At 41.1% G+C, this 23,573-nt stretch overlaps 1 protein-coding gene across 1 annotated transcript in view; it reads right to left on the bottom strand.

Moving 5' to 3' along the window:
- The window catches only part of RABGGTA (Rab geranylgeranyltransferase subunit alpha), a 1,248,770-nt gene that overhangs the window by 153,961 nt on the left and 1,071,236 nt on the right, over positions 1 to 23,573 (bottom strand). The window contains exons 14-15 of the mRNA XM_044058049.1: positions 22,631 to 22,747; positions 17,133 to 17,246 (exon numbers count right to left, since the gene is read on the bottom strand). Coding sequence (XP_043913984.1) covers positions 17,133 to 17,246; positions 22,631 to 22,747 — 231 coding nt within the window. The remainder of the gene's footprint in view (positions 1 to 17,132; positions 17,247 to 22,630; positions 22,748 to 23,573) is intronic.

The raw sequence follows: 23,573 nt of genomic DNA, 5'->3' as shown, positions 1-23,573 counted from the left end.
GGTTTAGCTAATTTTGGAAATATAGAGGAATACAATAATATAATAAGAATATAATTCCAGAAAAAATTAAGTACTTGGCCCAGAGCTATGTGATCCAACCTTATTGCTGTGCGGCAAACAATATCGGAGGTAATTACAGGGTTATATCGCGGGTAAAGAATAAGGCCCATGAGCTTTTCTGAAGACCTGAAGCTTGGGAAATGGCTGAGATGGATCCAATGCATCGGATCCTACCCACCAGTGAGAATAAAGGCAAGACTGACAACAGCACATCTACAGATTACCTCTAATGAGAATAGATAATTTGATGGGACCCATACATGAGAAAAATCTTCTAGGAGCTGTGTCTGTCCATTAGTGGTACAGAGGACAGTACTGGGGTAAATTTTCTGTTTCCCATCCATAGATCCAAGCTGTATTTGAATATGCACATGGATGAACTTTGTTTTATGGGAATGGAGAGTCTGTTCCAGAGCAGTGGTATCCTTTGTGAGATGAACTGTTCTGATGATGTTGCAGAAAAGGTTTAGATCCCCAGACCAAGTATTTTTGATGTCATCTGACTTGCTTTGCTGATGTGCAGTAAGTTCATCAGTATAATCATAATACAATTAGCTCTACTTCTCGAAGAATTGCAGGTCGACACAAAAAGCTTCATTCTCAACGTGAATTTCTTGGCATCCATATCATGAACACACAATAATGAGGTTATGATCAAAGATCCAATCGTAAACTTTTAAATTTGCTTTACACATATACAATTCTTAATAATGTTACAGCAACTTCACCCTCATATACAACTGAGACTTGAAGTCACCAAAACAGCAGATTATGAAATAATAAGATGATTGCTGCTGGATGTCATAGTAACATCTGGGTAATGCCTGCAATGTTCTTTCCTTCACCACCCAGTAGACAAAGCGATCCTCTAAGCTAAGATGCATCTCAGAAAAACATGCATGTTTGGAAAAGTTACAATTCAAAAAACAAAAAACATACAGAACCCGTAAAATAAAAATTCAGAGAAATTCATCACAATAAATTAAAAAAAAAAAAGAGCAAAACTGATGGCATTAACTACAAGCATAAATATAAAGGAAAATATTTGTAAAAAGTAAGAAACACAGAATATGTAGCATGGAAAAAACAATGAGTGTAAAGAATGGAGAGGTGACAGGTTACCCAGAAGCAGGCGTGCTATGATTCAAATAGCTACTGTTACAGTGAGGACTTCATATAACTATACTAGTCTTGCAGGAATGGATTCCTAATCTGGAAAACAAATTAACAACTCTTGGGTAAAGATCAAAACAATGTACCCTAGCAATACCAAAAAAGGCCTGATATTAAAGAAACATGCCAGGTAAAAAAATGGCTGCTGCTCTGACAGACTGACATAGGACCACTCCTTTTCAAAGTGTTATTGCAGTTTTGTTAACAAAAGGCAATAAAATCTCCATCCCTTTGTAAAAATGAAGTATTTTTACTGACCTCCCTATCATGCCTTTCATAAATGAAATGGAAAAATGCATGGTTATCTTATATACTTAGACTTTTGAGTGCAATACCCAAATCATCCAAGGACATCAATGGTATGGTATGGTATGGAAAATTCTCTCATTTACTTTCTCATTTAGATAAACAGTAATTTGATCAGCCCATTTAATAGACTGTAGAAACTCATTTATACATAAAAGAAGGTCCTTTGGATGTCAATGCGTGTAGCTCATACAACAGCCACTAAGTCATGATATATCTACATAATTTTTCAGAGGGTTTCTCATTCAGATGGAGATTTCTTTTCAGAAGTCCTCCTTCTGTTCAGAAAACCCCCCAAGTCAAAAATGTGTTAGCTGATGCAGAAACTCTGGTCCTCTTTGACAGGAGGAATCCCCCTTTTAATTATCACATAACCACCAGTAAAACTAAGGGCATATCCTCCTCTCTTCAGTTTTCTCCTTTAAGATATCAAAAACTAAAGAAGGGTGAATTATCCCATACAGCCACTTCAAAGTACCCAAAAATGCTACAGAAAAAAATAGATGGCCATCAAACAAAAGGGAGACAGGGCCATGATGTGTAAAATAAGACACCTTTGAAAATTTGCAGTTACAGTATGATTAGCATAACTAATCCAGGTTCATTTGTTGCCCTTCATTTAGCAGGCCATCCTTCCTTCTAATAAATACTGAGCTGTATGCAAAGACTGAAGGAAGATGGATGAGTGTCTTATCAGAATCCATTAAGTTACTTGCCTACTAAATCCTATCCCAACCCTAAACTATACGTCTAGACTGCAGAGTTTACTAAAAAGACCTTGTAACTTGGATGGCTGAACATACTATCAAACATTACTATGACACCCGTGCACTGGCCCAGCAATCAAGAACCTCAATCCTCACCACTAACACCAGTGAGGGCTGTCCACATTGGGAAGGATAACAAATACACATACAGTAAAGTACAATTTCCCTTAAGAGCAGACAGATATCACAGTCAGTCTGGGGCTGGTTTCTCCCTTTTTCTCCAGATCCCCAATAAGTCTCCCCACTGGCACAGCTATAGGGTTTAGATCTCAGCCTAGTGGTCAAGCTAAAACCTCCAGCACCCTCTCTGTCCAACCAGTGCTTCGTGTCCCTGCCCAAGTAGCTAACACACACACACTTTGAGATATCAGTTATGTACAGACACTCCTGGGGAAGGCTGGCACAGGTTCTCCAGCTATGCCGCCTTCTCTGCCAGGCAATAAGGTAGAAATCACTGCCACCAACCACTATCCGCTACTAATAATGCCCTTACTAAAGGGTGTCCAATTATTACTGTGCAATATTTTTATCCAAATAGTAAGTGTGACCCACGGCTAAAGCTATTGGAGTGGCTTGGCCAGTATCACTATATACATGCAATGTATTCTAGAGCTTATATTATCTCTACATAAAACAGCCACACTTGAAAAGTTTAAAAATATTTAATATATAATAAGAACAAAAGACAATACTTCTTACGACCCAGTGATAGTCAAGAGTTCAGAGATCACACAGAAATGCTTAAAATAATACAGTAAAGTTCTGACATTAATACATAAAACAACTAGTTTAATCTTACTATTCCCTAGCTATATTTAAGAGCAAATTCAGTTCTAAAATAAACATACATAAAGAGCAAGACAGTGCTGGTGATGCTGGATGTTCTGAAGACAAATGCAAAATGATTTGGGTCTCTCTATCCTTAAATTGATAACGCAGTACTACTTACTCATTTCAGATTACATCATTTTTTCACTGGTTCCCAGGCTAACAGAAACTCAGAGTTTAGCAGCCCTTTTCATCTTGCACCTGGTCAGAACGCTACAGCAATAAAATACATTATACATGCAAATTCTAGCAATTAACTCTGGTCTCAAAACAATAGCAAGAATTCCTTCATCCAGACATCTTGGCTCCGAGTTTTGAGATCAAACAATTATACACTGCTTGACTTATCAGCTTTCCTCCAGCAGAGTGCAATGTGATTACATTTTTGAAGTTCAACATTTAACACCATTTTCTTCCATTTAAGAGAACAAGCCTGTGGCTTCTATTAATATTTACAAATGACAAAATTCTCTACAAAATTCTATCTGGCTAGGCTGGCAGCCTTCACATATCGTCACATACCCCCCCCCCCCAAAGAACTCAAGCTAGTTTTTCAAGTGACCCTTGAGAAACACTGCTTGAGAGGGTTAGGTCTATCTGAGTATACCTTACCCCGTTCCCTGTCTTGAGAACCCATCTGCATTAGCACTGATACTCCCACTGTGGTGCTGCACTGACATGACATATATGCTTGCAACCCTAAGCTCCATCTTAGCAACTTGGCATTTTGCTGGCTGGCTCTGTGTAACCATGTTAAGGGATTGTGGTCTGTAACTACAGTGGATTTTTTTCCATACAGATAAGGCTGAAGTTTCTGCAGTGCCCACACTATGGCTAGACATTCCTTTTCTACAGCTGCATAGCATTTCTCTCTGGGTTGGAGCCTACAACTGAGATAAACCACTGGACTCTGAAGAAATCTGGTTAAGTACAGCCCCCACCCCATGGTTTGAAGCATCCACCTGCACAACAAATTCTTTACTGTAATTTGGACTGGCTAACACAGGGGGTCCTCTCAAAGCTCATTTAAGCTACTGGAATGCCTGCTCACATGCTGGAGTCCACACTACCTTATCTGGCCTGTTTTTCCTTGTCAGGAATGCGAGGGGAGCAGCTATGGTACTACAACTGGGGACAAACTTTTTGTAGTAACCTGCTGTCCCCAAGAATCCCCTCACCTGCTTTTTGGTAACAGGTGCAGGCCATGCCTGAATGGCTTCCACTTTGGCAGGTTCTGGCCTGATCTTACCACTTCCCACTCTATGTCCCAGGTAGGAGACCTCTGCCATACCCACCTGACATTTGAAGGGCTTAATGGTCAACTCTGCCCTCTGTAGTCTACTCAGCACAACCCTGACATGTTGAAGGTGCTCTTGCCAGGATTCTCTGCAGATGGCAATATCATCTAGGTAAGCAAGAGCAAACCCTCCTGCTCCTGCTAGAATATGGTCTACCAGCCTCCGGAAAGTTGTTGGGGCATTTTTCATCCCAAAGGGCATCTTTGTGAACTCATACAAGCCAAAAGGATTCACAAAGGCTGACCTCTCTCTAGCATTGGGAGTCAAGGGCACCTGCCAGTAACCCTTGGTAAGATCAATGGTGGTAAGATACTTGGCCTCATCCAGCTGCTTTAGGGCCTCATCTAACCTAGGCATGGGGTAAGCATCTGACTCTGTGTGACTATTTAATTTCTGGTAGTCCACACTGAACCTGGTGCTGACATCTTTCTTTGGCACCAGCACCACTGGGGAGAGGTCCAGGGACTGTTGGACTCTTCAATTACCCCTAGTTCTAACATTTCCTGTATCTCCTCCCTCAGATTCTGTTTGACTCTCTCAGGCACCCTATAAGGGGCCTGGCTGATACGCCCTTGGGATCCTGTATCCACCTGGTGCTGCACCATGTGGGTGCACCCTGGTTTCCCAGTGAACATGTCCCCAGAATCCTGTAACAATGCTTGAATTTCTCGAACTTGGGTTGAGATAGCTGCTGGGAAATTGCTACGCCTTCCACTGAGGTGTCTGCCCGAGCCTCACTGAGGAGATCAGTCACCAGATCTCCCTGAGACTCCTCCTGCAAGCCAGTGCGAATACTCAGCACATGGGCCTCCCTATCATAGTAAGGTTTCATCACATTAACATGGTACAACTAGTGCCCCTGCCTCCTGCCTAGCAGTTCCACCATGTAGTTAAAATCACTTACTTTCTTACCACCTTGTAAGGTCCCTCCCAAGCTGCTTGCAGCTTGTTGTGTCTGACAGGGATGAGAACCATTACTTGCTACCCTACACCATACTCTCTAGCTCGACCATTCCGATCATACCAGACCTTTTTCTGTTGTTGGGCTTCTGCAGGTTCTCTTGGGCCAAGCCCATGAGTTCCCTCTAAGCCTTGTCCTGAGGTTTAGGACATATGACACAACAGACTCCTTTGTGAGATTTCCACTCGCCTTCCCACGCATTTCAAATTAAATCTACAGGTCCCCTTCACCCTATGCCCACACAACTCAAAGGGCAAAAAAACTGTGGATTCCTGGGGAACCTCTCTGTAAGCAAACAGATGGGGCAAATATTTGTCCCACACCCTCTTAAACTGGTCATCAAATGCCCCTGGCATGGACTTGATTGCAGAGTTTAACCTCACAACAAGACCATTAGTCTGGGGATGGTAGGGGGTGGTCTTCAGATGCTTCACCCCACCATACTTCCACAGACAAGCCAGCAGGTCTGACATGAAATTGGCACCTCTGTCAGTCAGTAATTCTTTTGGAAAACATACCCTGCTGAAAATCTCTAACAAAGCATTTGCCACCTTTTCCGATTCAATAGAGGACAAAGCCATTACCTCAGGGTATCTTGCAGCTTAATCTACTACCACTAATATATACTTTTTCCCTGTGCAACTTGGGGTACTCAGAGGACCCTCAATATCCATAGCTACCCTCTGTAATGGCTCCTCAGTCACAGGCAAAAGCATCAAAGGAGCTCTCACCCTGTCTCCTGCCTACCTTTTGGCACTGCGCACAGGTCCTGCAGTACCTGGTTACATCTTTGGAAATTCCAGGCCAATAGAAGTTCTGCATAACACATCTCTTTGTACATTTTATGCCCATACTACATGCAAAGGAAATATCATGGGCTATGGCTAGAAGTGCCAGATGATAGGCTCTAGGCACTACCAACTTCTGGATTCTCTCACCTTCTAGCCCTCCCTCAGGGGTCCACTCTCTATACAGTAACCCTTTGTCCCAGTGTACAGATTCCTCCTTCCCTTGAGAATCAGGTCTCTCACTAGTTACCTCTCTCAGGCCATGCAAAGTAGGGTCTGAGAGCTGAGCCTGTCTCAACTCTATCTTTGTAACCCTCCCCAGCTCCCCTTCCGCAGGAAGTCTGGTATCCTCTGACAGCGGTGCCTGTCAGCCTGGGTACTACTCATACCTCCCAACCGTCCCGAATTACTCAGTTTTTACCGAGTTTTGGGGTCCAAATAATGGGGTGCCACGGTTTCCGAGTGGCACCCCTTCATTTCTGAATTTTCGCCAGTTTCTTTTTAAAAAGTTGTAATTTTCCACGATTTCAACTGACGTCATCACGTGCGTGATGACGTCAGCTCCACCAGCCTGTCGGAATTGTGCTCGAAGGCTCACGTACACATTTCCGGCTGGTTTCTGCCTGGGAAGGACTGTCTGATCTCAACTGAGTCTGCGCAGGTCGACTGAATTGTGGCCTAGTTTGAATCTCAAGTTCTCAGCTGCTGCATGGGTGACTGAATGATGGAAACTTCTGCAAGCGAGTCGGGTTGCTTTCTGCCCGGGAAGGATGAATCTCACTCATTTACTTGGATCTGCCAGCGGCTCGAAGTCTAAGTAAATGCCTGGGTACTGCAGACTAGAGCTTGAGTGAGCAGGAATTGGATCTGCGAGTGGAGCGTGTTTCAAGGTATTTTTATTTTTTCTCATGAACTGAATTTCAGGTGTGTGCGTCTGTGTGTGTGTCTGTGTGTATAGTTTTTGAAAAGTCTCATTGCATTATCCAAAATAATCAACTAATATTTCCATTGCTTTTGTGCACAATTTTCTGTTGTGTGCGGTGTTTGATCTCTGTTCTTATCCCCCTCCCCTTTTAGCACGCGCGTACATACCGCAGAGATTATTTTATTTATTTATTTTTACATTGTAGGCTGACACCCGTTTTCATTTGCGGTGGTGCTTAGGTTACCATGGATGCATCTTCTTGAGCTGGGATGACCCGTTAACCTTCACTGAGTAAAGCAGTCCTATAAGTGTACGAGTGGCCCGAAAATTATTTTCGTAGAAGTTTATCATTTCAGGAGAGTGCTGCCCTGTTTTTCCTTAATTCGTTTCCCTGTAGGTTGTATTTTGTATTGAAAAGAGAGCTGGTATTCAGGTACTGTTTACCTAACCACGATATGAGCATACCTTACCTTTATATTTCTGATCTGCGATCTATGGTCCACCCCTTTTAGAAATTAAATGAGATATGTTCATTTTGCATGAGCTGGGCATGGGTAAGACCAGTTTGATTTTTTAAGCAGTGTTACTTTATTTGAAGCTAAGCAAAAATTAACTGTCTCTAGAATTTTATTCACTGTTCCAATTAACTTCTGTTTTTTTTTTTTTTTTTGCCCTTAACTTAGCTGTGTGGAGAAGAATGTGAACTGCACAGAGGTCGGATATTGGCAAAGGCTCTTGCCACCCCCATAGTGCCTTTTTTTAGGCAAGGCTCAAAAGTCAAACCCACCCTCATAGACAGCACAAGGAACAAGAAACTAAGGGTAATGCTGCTTAACGCCAGAAGTCTTAACCTCAAGATGCACGCACTCGAAGCTCTCCTCAGTATGGAGAACATTGATGTCTGTGCAGTGACAGAGACCTGGTTCAGGGCTCCAGAGAGCACCCCAGCACTACCAGGCTATACCTCATATCATGCTTTTCGGCCCCAAAACCCGGACCGAACCAGAAAAGGAGGGGGAGTTTCCATATTTATCAAGGATATCCACACCTCCAGGTTAGTGGCATTGCACGAAGTATCGGAGACCATCCATGTGCAACTAACAGTGGGCAAGACTGCTTTTCAGTTTATAGCATCCTACAGACCACCCTCTAAAAGTCAGGAATCCCACTCGGCTTTCGTGAAAACATTGGAGAACACTAAGATCTCTCCGAACACCATTATATTGGGTGACTTCAACTACCCAAACATTGACTGGGAGCACTACTCAAGCCCCAGCACCTTAGCCCAAAAGTTCCTGGAAATTATAAACTCAAATGCTATGGAACAACTAGTCACCACTCCCACAAGAGGGGACAACATACTAGACCTGATCATTACCAACATGGGGACTCTATGCTCCACACCAGAAGTATATCCCTCACTGGTAAGATCAGACCATAAATTAATTTCACTGGATGTCCACATCCCGACCCCACCTCCAGCCCTGAAAACCACAGTGAAAACTTCTCAAAGCGAACTTCTCACTTCTCAAAACCGAAGTGGAATCCTTCAAGGCCCCAGGGCCAGTGGAAACTACGGCCCAAACTGCAGAATCCTATATAAATGCATTCTACGGACATCTCCAGGAATGCATGGATCATGCTATCCCAAACAAAACCAAGACCCAATCATCCAAAGGCAGGCGTCCAGTCTGGTGGACCCCTGCCATAAATAAACTGTACAACAGAAGGAGGAAGCTACTACATGATAGAGCAAAATCCCTAATAGGGAAGGCATCTCTGATCAGTACTAGCAAAAATTTGCGATCCCTCATAAAATCCTCCAAGGCCAGCTTCGAGAGAAAAATTGCACAGGACACCAAAGACAATCATAAGGCTTTTTTTCAGTTATGTTAGGAGCCTGGGATGCAACTCCCAGACTTGTTCTGAGTTGATTCTAAATGACAAAAAATACAATGAACCCGCAGACATCGCCAATATCCTGGCAGACAGGTTCAGTGCAAACTTCTCCACCCCCTCCCCCCCAAAAGTGCAAGTATCTATCCCGGCAGAGGGCTGCCTCCCAAACATCTCTGATGCTCAGGTGAAGGCTGCCCTCTCCAAAGCAAAAAACACTGCTTCCATGGGGCCAGATGGCGTCCCAGGTTGCGTCCTACATGAACTACAAGAGGAACTAATCCCTCAAATAAAACAGCTATACAATCTCAGCCTCACTACAGGATATGTGCCCACAGAATGGCGTACAGCAACAGTGTCTAAGGTGGAGCCTCTACGGACACTATCGCCCCATAAGCCTGACTAGCTTAGTCTGCAAGGCTATGGAGAGGATCATCATGGAGCTCAAACAAAGACATTGGGGACCTACAGACACTAGATCCTACCCAGTTCGGCTTTGTCAAAGGCAGATCCTGCCTTTTAAACCTGGTTGACTTCTTCGAAACAGTCACCAAAGCCATAGATGAAGGGAAGGTAGTCCACACAGCCTATCTGGACCTTGCAAAGGCATTTGACACAATACCCCACTCGGGCATCATAGATAAGCTATCCAGCTTAAATATAAACCCCTATGTCACAAGATGGGTCGCAAACTGGCTCAAAGACTGAACCCACAGAGTGAGAGTTGCTGGAGCCATGTCAGACTCGAAACCGGTCACAAGTGGCATCCCACAGGGTTCTGTCCTGGGACCACTCTTGTTCGGTATATACTTTTCCGAGGTACAGGCAAACGTGGGAGGACTATGGCTCACCAAGTTCGCAGATGACTGCAAACTGGGCGCCATAATCGACTCTCCAGCTGACACAAACATCCTTCAAAAAGGTCTCACAGAGACAGATAACTGGTGCCAGCACCATGGTTTAAAGCTAAATGCCAAATAATGTATAGTCATACCCTTTGGCAAAAACAATATGCCCACAAATTACCACATAGGCGAGAAAGTTATTAGGGACCTGGGGACCCAAGTTGATAGCAATCTCTCCTTTGAAAACCACATTGCCAAAGTGGTTAGAAAGACCTTCTACATAGCCCACCTCATCACGAAGGGTTTCACATCTAGATCAAGAGAGGTAATCGTGCCCCTTTATTCATCCCTCATCAGGCCCATCATAGAATACAATGCCCCTTTTGGGATGTACCTTACCAGACACCTGCAGCAATTAGAAAGACCCCAAAAGTATCTCACCAAGAGGATCAAGGGTCTCAAACAGATGCCATATGCTGCTCGGTTAAAAACTCCAGCTCTACTCAGTTGCATACCGCCTACTTGAGCGATCTATGCCTGACATACAAAGCTATGTCAAATCCAGAATTAATGGACATGCTCCACCTCAGTAAATCTAAATCCCTTAGAGCCACACGCTCGAGGGACTTGAACCTCAGCACAGAAATAAATAGAAATTGCTGGAGGGACAGGTTCATAACCCATAGGCTCCCTTCGCTCTGGAATAGAATTCCAGTTCATGTGAGGGAGAGCACCTCACTGAATCTCTTCAAGAAGAATCTCGACAGGTGGATGGGGGATCGTAGGTTTGTCCCAGGGATTACTCCCGTGTCACTATTAGACAGAGGCACAGTAAACTAAACCTTAAAAAGGGCACAGTATACTCAAATCAAGGGGTGGCGTAAGCCATACAGATTCGGGCTAGGCTTATAATTGCCCCAGGGCAGATAGCCTAGTATGAACCTATGAACCTATGAACAATTTCATTTATTTTTGCATTGTTTTGGTATCCCAGAGTAATGATTTAGCTTCTTACATAGTTATGTTTGTCTATTAATGTTTTGTGGTCCTCTGTGCTTGCAGGTTTAAAATAAAATTTGACAACAGATAAGGAAAAAAAAATCCTTTCCCTTCTTAGATTATCAAGTTGGCCTTTTCATGATATTACTTGTGCAGCGAGGTTGCCTGTCTGGTAAATGCTGCTAGAAAAAAAAGTAAAGCTCCTGTACATTGCAGTGTATCAGAGGCAAGCAGTGGCTGTTCTTCTGTCTGTACTGTTTGTAGTGCAGGTAGGAAGGATTTGAGTGAAATTATAAGAATCGTCCTTTGTAAAATTTTTGGGATAATGGTGTTACGAATGCCCATCCTTCTGGTTTGCTTTAGTGTTGAATGGGTAGAGCTTTAGTGAGGTGAAGATTAATACAGAGGTGCAGTTTTTTGTTTTCCACATCATATCTACTAAAAGTTTCTGAGGGAGCCAGGATGATTGTGGGTAAATAACTTGCATAGAAATGCCAGTTTCAATGTATACACACTTACTGAAGTCAGAGTAAGTTACCTTTGGAGTTAATCACTTTTGTACAGTTGTTATGGTTTAACAGGGTTTGTGGTGTAGTATAAAGTGTAGTCTTTCTAGGAACATGACCCCTAAGGTAGGTAAGCAAGAAATGTTTTATTGCAGTTAGCTACCACCATCACTTGATGACAGCATTGCTGCATTGTTACTGTAATGGCTTTATCTAGTAAGAGTAGGTATAGACTGCAGCCCCTACTACATTCTCATTAGAGGGTGCTGACTATTTTGTGGAGCCATGTCCTTAGGATTGTGTTGAATGTTCTTCAGTAGAACATGTTCCCAGCACACAGGGCTTGGAATGGACCTTTCCTAACACTTTGCTGAGCTAGAAAGATTGTAGCATTTTGTAACTAAAAAAAAAAAGGACCAAGTTTTCCAAGCTACCTGAACTAACCTCATTCTAGCTCTGCCCTGACAATTGGACAGGCACATCTAATCAATTGGGGTGACAAATTCACCAACTGAATTCTTTGGGTTGCAAGTATAGGCTGTTTATGGTCACCTAGAGTGCCTGGCTGTTAATTACCTGTGAATATGTTTCCATTATTCTGATGTTGAGGGTTTTAGATTATTTCAGATGGGTATTTGGTATTGCCAGAACATAAAGGTACACTTTCTCCCCAGGCTTTCAGCTTAGAAACCTTATCTCTGAGTTTAATATGGATTAAACAAAAGTGGAAAGTCATTTGAAATATGTTGTATGTTAGTGTGTTAATTAACCATGTATTAGTGTATTGGTGATTTTCAAAAACGTCTTGTTTTACATTTACTTTAATTTCCAGTTCGTGCCATATTTTGATTGTCTGTTCTTCAGTTTGCATTTGAAAGTTGGTATCCCACAATCCCATTGGAGTGGGTGGGGTTACATAATTATGTATGCAAATGTTATGTTAATCAGCGTACAGATTTGTACCTATTTTTCATGGGCCTTGTCCAGATTTTTGATGTTTCCAGGTTGAGAGGTATGGTACTACTACTCACCTCTACCCTTGCGGTCCCTCTGTCCAAGGGAACATCAGTACCCACAAGCAGCTGTGGCTCACCTTCAGTCTCACTGCTACAGGGTAGCTCCCTCCCTGAAGTAACCACCTCACCAGTTCCTGCTGCAAGTATGCAGTCTTTCTGGGTCTCTCCCAGGCTACCAGACACACATGCTCGTCTCCAAGCCTGACTGCGGGTAACTGCACAAGCACATGGTACTGCACTATCAAAATCATTCCCTATCAGGACATCTGCAGGGATATCTTCAAACACACCTACTTGCTGACTTCCTTTTCCACCCTCCCAGTCAAGGTGAACCCTAGCCAAAGGTATTTGGAATGTAATCCCTCCTAAAGTTCTGACTGGAGTAGATCACCCAGGCAAATAGTGCTCCTCTGTAACCATTGCAGGCTTCACAATGGTTATGTCAGAGGCCGTCTCTCTCTTAGCAATGGCTTCTTTGCCATTCACTACGACAGGATATAACCTCTTGTGGTAGTTTGGTACCCTTGTTGTCTCAAGACAGACTACTGTTGGCATTTTGTCTTTCCCACTTGCTGGCTCCCTCAACTTCTGTTCCCCACCTTGCTTCCATGGACATCTGTATGCCACATGGCCCTACTGGTTGCATTCAAAACCAGTAAGCCTAGGTCCTGGACGTGTACCTGGACTAGTGGCTTTCCCCTACTACTGGCAGATTCTGTTGGCGCAGTTTGGGCTGCCCACCATGGGTTCCTTTAGACCAATGAGCAGTACTGGGAGCCCCTTTCCTGTGCAGGGATGCCCTGCATGCTAGATATAGGTCTCATTTCTTCCATAACTCCTTTGAAGTAGCACATTGTTTATCAGCTAACCAGATCCTCATGTCCTCAGGCAAAGTGCCAAGGGCTTGTCCCTCACCAAAAGGTTTGCCACCTGACATCCACTCACCCACCTATGAAAATAAGTGCACAGTTCAGCAACATATTCACACACACTTTAATCTGCCTTGTGTCTATGCTCATGAAACTTTTTCCGGCAAGTTTCAGGTGTTAGCTTAAAAAATTCTAACAAGCAATTCTTAACAGCAGTATAATCAAAACATTCATGATCAGTTAATTTAGACAGCACAGTTACAGCTTTACCATGGACTAGGGGGGGGGTCAGGAACCATACCCAGAGCCTTTGGTCAACATCATACTGTTTAAATACCCTCTCAAACATATGAATGACACTATCAAAATTATCTCCCTCTGTAAACTGTGGAAGAAATTTACTGACCTTTTCTGCTTCTGGGGTCCAGTTACTACCTTCCCCATTACCTCCATGACTCTGGTGAAGAGTCAGCATCTCCTTTTCATGCTGCCTCTGCCGCTCCTTTTCCACAGCTTCCATTCCCAAACGCCTGGCCTCCAACTCAAGTCTCTTTAGCTCCAGATGGATTTTTAAGTCCTCTGCACAAAGGTTGAGCTGTCCATTCCCTGAGTGTTGTACATCTCCATGGCCAGTCTGATCGCTCTCCTGGTTGCTGTTTTCTGATGCAGCTGTACCCAAAGCTGCAATCATGTCTGCCTTAATCAGGTTTCCCTGCACCAGTCGTTTAGCCTGGCACATCTCAGCCAACTGGCTCCTTGTCAGCTTTCCATACTCCTCTGCTGACATACTTGCCTGCTCTCCTGACTAAGCTCACAAAAGAAATAAAATAATTGTGATCTGAACTCTGAATATTCACTGTGTGGCTGATTTAGAATACAAAGACACCTTCAGTGATTACTGTACACAAGTTACAGGAATTCACTATCCACACCACTACAAGCCAATAAGTATGTGCCAACCAATTAATATGTGGTATGGATATTCCACCACTGCCAAACAATTAATATGTGATGCCCGTGCACTGGCCCAGCAATCAGGGAGCCTCAATCCTCACCACTAACACCAGTGAAGGGCATCCACATTGGGAAGGATAACAAATACACACACAGTAAAGTACAATTTCCCTTAAGAACACACAGAGATTACAGTCAGTCTGGGGCTGGTTCCTCCCTTTCAGATCCCCAATAAGACTCCTCACTGGCACAGTGACAGGGTATAGATCTTAGGCTAGTGGTCAAGCTAAAACCTTCAGCATCCTGTCTGTCCAACCAGTGCTTCGTGTCCCTGCCCAAGTAGCTGACACACACACACACACTTTGAGATACAAATTATATACAAATACACTCCTGGGGAAGGCTGGCACAGGTTCTCCAGCTATGCCCCCTTCTCTGTCAGGCTATAAGGTAGAAATCACTGCCACCAACCACTACTATCAGCTACTAATAAGGCCCTTACTAAAGGGTGTCCAGTTATTACTGTGCAATATTACTATCCAAATAGTAAGTGTGACCCAGGGCTAAAGCTAGTGGAGTGGCTTGGCCAGTATCACTATATAAAGCCAATGTACTCTAGAGCTTAAATTATCTCTATATAAAACAGCCACACTTGAAAGGTTTAAAAATATTTAATAATAAGGACACAAAACGATATTTCTTACTACCAAGTTCTAGTCAAGAGTTCAGAGATCACAGAGAAATGCTTAAAATAATACAGTAGAGAAGGTCTGACATCAATACAGAAAACTAGTCTATTCTTCCTATTTCCTAGCTATATCTAAGAGCAAACACAGTTCTAAAATAAACTTACATATACAGAAAGACAGTGCTGGTGATTTTGGATGTTCTGAATACAAATGCAAAATGCTCTGAGTCTCTCTGTCCTTAAATTGATAACAGTACTACTGACTCATTTCAGATTACATAATTATTTCTCTGGTTCCCAGGCTAAAAGAAACTCAGAGTTTAGCAACCCTTTCGATCTTGCACCCGGTCAGGAAGCTACAGCAATAAAAGACATTATACATGCAAATTCTAGCAATTAACTCTGGTCTCAAAATAACACCAAGAATTCCTTCATCCAGACATCTCTGTTCTGAGTTTTGAGATCAAACAATTATACAATGCTTGACTTATCAGCTTTCCTCCAGCAGAGTGCAATGTGGTTACATTTTTGAAGTTCAACATTTAACACCGTTTTCTTCCATTTAAGAGAACAAGCATGTGGGCTTATATTAATATTTACAAATGACAGAATTATCTACAAAATTCTATCAGGCTAGGCTGGCAGCCTTCACATATGTTTACAATTACTACATAAAGTGCAATAAAGCTGTTTAACAAGCTATCATGCACCTGTGGCAGATGTACACCTCACAAGAAAGGATTCAGAGTTTCAGAATACTGGATGGATAGTCAGGACTTTGCAGGGATATTCTCAGATGTTAATAAAATGGCAACTGATCTAATGAGGAACATTTACGAAATAAATTACCATATTCCCCAGGCCCTGCACAGTACAGCCCTGCTTACATCAGTCTTAAAGATGGCTGTGCCCACAATCACTAAACCTTCAATTTGCATCTATAACTTAATAGTAACTTTAAGTAAAGTACAAAATCAATTCAAACACACAAGTATCATCCCCCCCAACTATATCCTGTATAACCCTTAAAGACTACAGGCCAACTGCAAGTCTCTTACCCTTAGCTACAACTTTTGGGAACATCCTCTACAAGTAAAACATCATTGCTAATTAAGTATGATCAACTTACTGAATTACAGCACAGGTTGCATAGCAGTCACTCTACCAAGTAGTATGCACTTCATTACTGACACCAAATACCAGAATATATAAAAAAGACTTTTCACAGGTGTCTATTTTTGAACCTCAAAAGATATTTTGAAACCGTAGGCCATCCCTTGCTGCTTTCAAACTTAAATTATTTGGCTTCAGTGAAAATTCCATAATATGATCCGAGCACTGTTGAACTATTCCTTTATTGTTACTGCCAGACCCCATATCAAAGATAAAGGCATTTTCACTGCAGGTGCCCACATGGCTTAGTGCTGGCTCTACTGCTGTTCTCCGTACTTATCAACATGTTTTCCATTTCACGCACAGCATCCCTCACCTTAACACTACATGCAAACATACTAAATCTTGCAGCTTGCAAAAACACTAAAAAAATCCATCCTTAAGTATCCTTAACAAAATATAACTTTAGATTGCAACAAAAACTTTTACAAAATCCTGCTTGAATAACCCGCATGCCATTTGGAACCCAAGTAAAGTTACAAAATAGACTAAAACTTAAGTTCACAGTTCTAACAGCACACTGTCTGAACAGGTATGACTTCAAAAATATACAAGCATTTGGTTAGAGCTTACACCCTTCCATAAACATCGTGTTGACACAACAACCTACAGAATCTTACAATATCCAACTCAATGAGAGTTCCTGCAAATAATACCGTTATACCAAGGCTAGAATACCATTTTCCTATGACAGAGAGGGAGAGACAGAAAGTGTGCACGTTTGTATATATGCTGAAGGGAATGAAACTGTACTTGCAGATATGAACCACATTTAAGGGATTCATTACAAAAGCACTGTTACTGCATAACCCGATTAAAAAAAGCTTATAGCCAGCAGCAGGCCTCAAAACAGCCAACTGCTGAATCAGATAGGGGTAAAAGAAATTAAGAAAACATTATGTAACCTTATATACATTACGACAAAAAAGAATTTTGTAAATCAGTCATTTCAAAGCTCTTTCAAATGAACCTTCAGTCTACCAGTCAGTACCAAAGTACTTTTTCATACTGTAATAGAGACATGCAAACTGTACCCAAAAATGTGTCATTCCCAAGTTCCACCATCTCTTAACTACTTACCTCTAAACACTGCATTGTCAAGAAAGATGGAGGTAAGCAAGTGAGTTGATTGCCTGAGACGTTCATATGCGTAACCAAAACCATTTGTTCCGGATAACACAATCTTGTCAAATTCTACAAATGAAAGAAATAAATAAAATAAATGGGAAAAAGTGAAAAGAATACCATAGCAAAGAGTTTTCTCTCACCTCCTGCAGCATTAGTCACCAGGAGTCTTACCTTAATCTCCGATCACTTTCTGATACAGAAACTCAGCCTGGGATAATCAAAGGAAAACATCACTGATTCAATAAAATCAGACAACAAAAGTGAGCCAAGTTAAATAAGTAGCAACACTGCTAGTATTTCTTACTATGTGGTCTGTATTGTAGTGGCTTATCCACATAATTCTAAGAATTTCTTCCAGGCAGTGACATGAATTTCAGAGAAGCAATCAAACTTCTCACTGGCTTCCCTAGTGCAATTATAAAGAATTAATAAGCTTGGCAATGCAAATTTAAGAATGAAAAATAAAAGAATGAGGTGGTTCTCTGTCCACAAGACACTGACTAGGACACAAGACTTGATTCAACTTCAACAGAATGATACAAGATTTAGGAACTGTGTTTCTTCTAAACATGTAGGACAATCATCTAAAGCTGCGAACTTAGATTTAGAAAGATTAACAAAAATGTTAAGAAAAAAAAAGATAAAAGTCTCTTCTCACTGTTTGGAGGGCTGCAATAGAAGTTACACTGCATATAGAAAAGGCACAAAGACGCTACACTGTATATGCAAGGGACACAGGGTGGGGTTAATGGCGCAGATGCAGTTTCAAGAGTGTGTGAATACATGACACTTGCAAGATAATACTGCATTCCACCTCACTACAGTGCAAGTGGAACCCACAAAGCCGGAATTGGTGTCACTGTCACCATGACACAGTCTCTGCTGCACTTATGGCAAATGTTGCACGTCTCTAATGTTTTTCTTGCATAACTCACCAAATTATTTCAGCTACTGGCACCAAACCACTGAACACCTGATACTGCAGTATATAGTGAAATGGACGGCTACCACCTCATGGTAAGGAGCAAGTTTCCATCTCTTTACAAGTATTAAGAGAATGCAAAATGAACGCCATAATTTACAATGTACGAAAAAAGAATACCATAGCTGAGTTTAATGGTTCCTCTTAGAAATGTGGTATGCTATCAATCCGACTTATGAACTCTGTTTGAAATATGCACTTAACCCACCTTTTGTGTAATGCCCTGTATTTAATATGTACACTATTATAACCAAACTGTTTTCTAATACCCTGTGTAAAGTATGTACACTATATCAACCCAACAAATCTCTGACCCTATATGGTTGTCTTAACAATGCAACTTCTCTCTTCTGTTGAAGAGAGAGGAATTTAAGGAATGTGTAGTGGAAAATATTTAGGAGCTGTTACAGAGGGAGTGGGATAAAATTAAAGTGGACTTGAAAAATAGGGTGGAAATAAAAGAGAAAGAAAGACATAGTTAAGAAGTAACAATAATTTTGAGAGACTGACAAATGATAAAGTACTGCAGAAGAGGGGTATCCCACAGAGCAAGAAGGCGAGCAACTGCAGAATGTTAAACAGAAAATAAGGGATTACCTTGATAATATCCAAGAGTTTAGAAAGATTGCTGTTAAGCTACTGTTCTTTGATAATAACTCCAGAGCACAAAAACTTTTAGCACAACTACTTGGGTAACAGAAAGTAGAAAGGGTTGTCGCCAACCTTAAGGAGCCTATAACAAGGAAGATAACAAGAGATCCTGTAGAGGTACTAGAAATATTTCAGAAATTCTATGAAAGTCTGTATAAAGCAGACAGATATGGAACTCAAGAAAAGGTACAAATGGAAATGTTTATGGAAGAACTAAATATGCCAAGGTTACAGGTAGATGAGGCTCATTAACTAACAGTTAGGACAGGAAGAGATGAGATATAAAAGATGATGTACAAAGAATCTACATAAAATTCTCCAGAAATAGATGGTACTCCTGTGGATGTTTGGAAGCTAGGAGGGAAAAACTGATAAAATACTGTTAAAATCTTCCAGATCTTTAAGAGGAGGAGGAGAAGTACCAACATCCTGAAAGAAAGTGGTGGTGGCTGTAACACCTAAAGAGGTAAAGATCCATCAGATCCAGCTTCACACAGGCCCATTTCAATACTAAATCATGATTTGCATTACATTTAGAACCACTGGCAAAGAAGATAAGGTACTCAGAAATTCAAGGGTATAACTGGAATGGCAGTCAACAAAAGCTGGCTGTGTTTGCAGATATTTTATACCTGATAAAACCAGAAAAGGACATTTCAGTGTTGTGGAACATTTTCAGACAGATTCAAATCTTTTCAGGATACAAAATTAATGAAGCTAAAACAAAGGCAACAGTTGTAAATTATGTACCCCCACATAAATTGGTTCAGCAATATCCATATTCATGGGAACATGATAAAACAAAGTATTTAGGAGTATGGATTAAAATGACTCCAGTAGGGCAGCTAAGGATATGTGGGAGGAGACTAAACAAAAGATGATACAAAAACTGAGAAATTAGAAGCTCTGTAATATGGATATGGATAGTAAGATACAAGCAATTAAAATTATTTAGCCCCTTTAGTCTTATATACAGATCAGGCATATTTTTATCATCAAAAGTGAAGCTGTGGATAGCAATTAAAGAGCTGAAGGATTGCATCTGGGAGGGGAAGTCAGCAAGAGTCAAACAGGATATGTTGATTCTTCCAAAAGAACAGGCAGACTGGGATTACCCAATTTGAAGGGGTATTTCAGAGCTGCACAGTTAAGGTTCCTATACACTGCACATGCAGAAACCTATAATTCAAAGTAAAAAGGAATGATCATGAAACAGGAGGAAAGCTCAAGAAACAAGGAGAGACTGGGATTTTGGGTGCAGATCTTTAAGGAGAACGACAATAATTATACAGAATACTACATTCATAAAGCAGCAGAAAATATTCTAAGAACTAAGCCAACATGGGAATGAAGAAAGGAGATTCTGCTGACAGGGATGACAGAAATTAGGGATACAGACAATAGACAAGGGGGGACTGGAATTTATTGGAGAAAACTGGCAAAAAACGAAGGTATTGGGAGAAAATAACTAGAGAGGGGAAGGTAATAGAATGGGAAGACGCCAAGAATTTATTTGGACTGCAGGTTAGAGATTACCTTCTCTATCAAGGACTGATATCAGAAGAACATGCAAGGAGAAAGAAATAGGGAGGTCCTAAATGAGAGAAAATGTTTACTTAGCTATTTTTACACCCCAAGAAGACTCCAGTGAATTTTTCATCGGGTAGGCAGCAAATATTGGACGTGTGATGGGGAAAAAAAAAGAGGTAACTGGATACATTTTCTGGGAGTGTAATGAGTTGGCAGACTTTAAAAATTCCCTGCAGACTACTCTATCAGAGATACTGGGTGAGCAAATTGTAGTATCTATGAAAATTATTTTTCTGCGCTATGATACAGAATCGGAATTGCCTAGACATAGTAAGGCCTTGCTAAGTCCAATTATGGTGGCTGCTAAAAAACAATTACTAGAAAATGGAAATCAAAGTCTAAACCAACTGTACTAGAAATAATGAATATAGTAGCAGATATAAAACAACTGGAATTGGGATCTTTAGAAAAGTGTAGGAGCAAATCACATAAAAAATGGGAATTGTGGGAACAATACATACAGGGGAGGAATGAGGTTTAAAAGAAGGCAGGACTTGAATGAGCTGTGTAATGTTTCACTGACAATGATTGGGTAGATTAAAAGTGATGCATAATGCTTGCAAATAAAATTATGTCATTATGGTTTGTGATGTATAATGCTTGCAACTAAGATTAGGTCAATATGGTTTGTTTTCATTTTTATACATGTATGAGGGCCTGTGTCATAAGTGATAATTTGATAAAGATGTTTCTTGTTAAAAAAAAAAATGCAACTCCTCTCTACTGCCCTGTTCTTAGTATTTACACATAGTAATAGTCCAAGTTATTTAACATCCTTTACTACTTACCTACATACAGTAACAACCTAACTCATCTCAAATGTCTTATATGAAGTACATATAACAACTCAAATGACTTAACTCCCTGCATTACCTGCGCAAGAAACACTAGAAGCAAGGTTCCTCCAAAAATATTTTATCCAAAGTCAGGCAGGCTTATAACAACACAGTACAGTTGATCTTTCGTCCAAAATCAATGTAAGAACTTCATCAGACCCTGCATTACCTATGTAAACACAGTAACCCAACTGCATGATGTAGAGTTTAACAAAAGTATTCATCTGTTGTTAAACTGTACAAGTATGTACACAATACACAACCCAACTCATTTAATGAGCTGCATTATGCATGCACATACTGACAGATACTAGTAGCAGAAGTACTACAACCCCAAGGACAAGTATTCAACAGGTGGCAGAGTTGTGATACCTGTCAGCAGAAGGTACTAAATCAATGACCAAGCTAAAATACTGCTGACAAAAACACACTTCATGGAGCCTGCTCCATGGCACAGAGAAATGGAGCCCCAACTGCAACCCAAGCAACTGGTGTTTGATTAGTAGTCCCAGTATTGGAAGTCCCAGGCAGAGAGGGAAAGAAGCAAATAAGCATGGCCTGCTCACCTCTCTTGGATGAGCAGGGTTGTATACACTACGAGCATACTGGGTAGGTTTGATTTCCCAAGGTGGAAACTACCTCCTGTGCTTTGGGGGGGGGGGGTGGCAAGGCTGCTTGAAGGAAATACCCTCTTCCAAAAGTGAGAGGATCTCTTTCACGGTCAGCCTATTATACACCCCCAGCTCTCTGTTGAGTGCACACAGGGATAAGGCAGCATAAAAGAGAAGAAAAGATTGTAAACCACCCTGATGGGTGCATGAATGATGCCCCATCACACTCAACCCTCACCTGGAGATGTGGAATGAATGGGCCAATTAATCAGGAGGAGGCTGATGACTGGCAGGTAGCATGGGTGAAATGACAAAAAAGGTACTTCAAGGCAAGGGTGGCATACCATTGATTTAAATGCTCTTAGATCAAAACAGGGCTGTTGCATCACTTACAAGAAGGTAATTGGGCTAAGAGCATGGTTCTGATGGATGCTGTTCTATTAGAAGTAGGGCTGTGGCACCCAGCTTCCCCGTAGCAGGTTTCTAAACTATTGCCCATTTGTAGTCTTAGCACCTTCAAACCCTTTCCTATGTAACCAGTGTTTCTGTAAAAGCAGACAGAGTGACAAAAGCTTCTGCTAATATGGCCACAGGACTGCTAAAGGCTTATGAATTGTTACTGAACAACATAAGTAAATGCAAGCAGAGAATTCTCATCAGAAGGGCTGAGCACGCCAAGCTATGAGAACTTAAAAAAGAAAGACTATACTTAATTTATGGGATGTGCTAAAATATACTATCTTGCAGACACCAATATATGCATTTTTTTTTTCTGCTCACCTTATGAGACATGTCAATCACCCTCACTTCCGCATACTCCATTTTCAAAATGCAGTTCTCAATTACAAACTTGCTGCAAAGATCATTATAATACCGAGTTCGCATTGCATCAGCAACCTACAGAAAAAAAAGAAAGACATCTGTTACTTAAAGGTCACCCTGACCTAGGTTTCTGCATCTAAAAACAAAATGAATTTGACAACTTTATAAAAAAAAAAAAAAAAGATTTACAAAGGACGTAAATCAGAGTACTACTGCTGTTAATATGCTAGAGTCTTGGTGTTTTCTGGTATGCAGCAGATTAGCTGGTCTAAAGCACATATTAGGAAATTAACAGTTTACAAAAGTAGAAGCTATAAACTTGACGCATTTTAAAAATATTGCTGCTTTTGTATTAACATGCCCAAATAAGAAAAAAGGTTCATCTTATGTATATATTCAGGTCTCAAAAGAAAATATAATTTAATTGTTTACTCTCCTTCCAATTTATCTCATCCTAAAACTTCATTTACTACAATAAGATTGTTCATAGCTGGTGACCAGAACAATAGAAGTACACCTGTCTTCTTGTGCAATACCTATATCAAGCTGCTTTAAAAGTGCAATCGGTAGTAAATGAACATTCCATACAATATTCTTGTGCTATTCAGTATATTCTGTACACTCCGTGAAATAACTGTTTTTCCATATGTGCAATATTTCATGAATGCTGTTATCAGTGTTATACAGGTATCTCAGATCTTGTCAGTCTTGTTTAGTATATGAATATGTTACTGGACTGTTAATATGTACTTGTTATTCTCTGTAGTTGTATGTGATATATGCACTTGGAACCGAAGCAAGATAATTTTGTATAACTCGTACTGTATGTGGGTCTGAATGACAATAAAGTTTACTTTGACAAGCAACTCCAAACCACTATTATAGCTGGATGTCACTCACC

This window comes from Protopterus annectens, chromosome 16.part0, assembly GCF_019279795.1.
Source record: "Protopterus annectens isolate FY-2018-M chromosome 16.part0, PAN1.0, whole genome shotgun sequence".
In the NCBI taxonomy this organism is placed as follows: domain Eukaryota; kingdom Metazoa; phylum Chordata; order Ceratodontiformes; family Protopteridae; genus Protopterus; species Protopterus annectens.
Note: the sequence above shows the minus strand (reverse complement) of the source record. Positions and strands in the feature narration are given on the sequence as shown.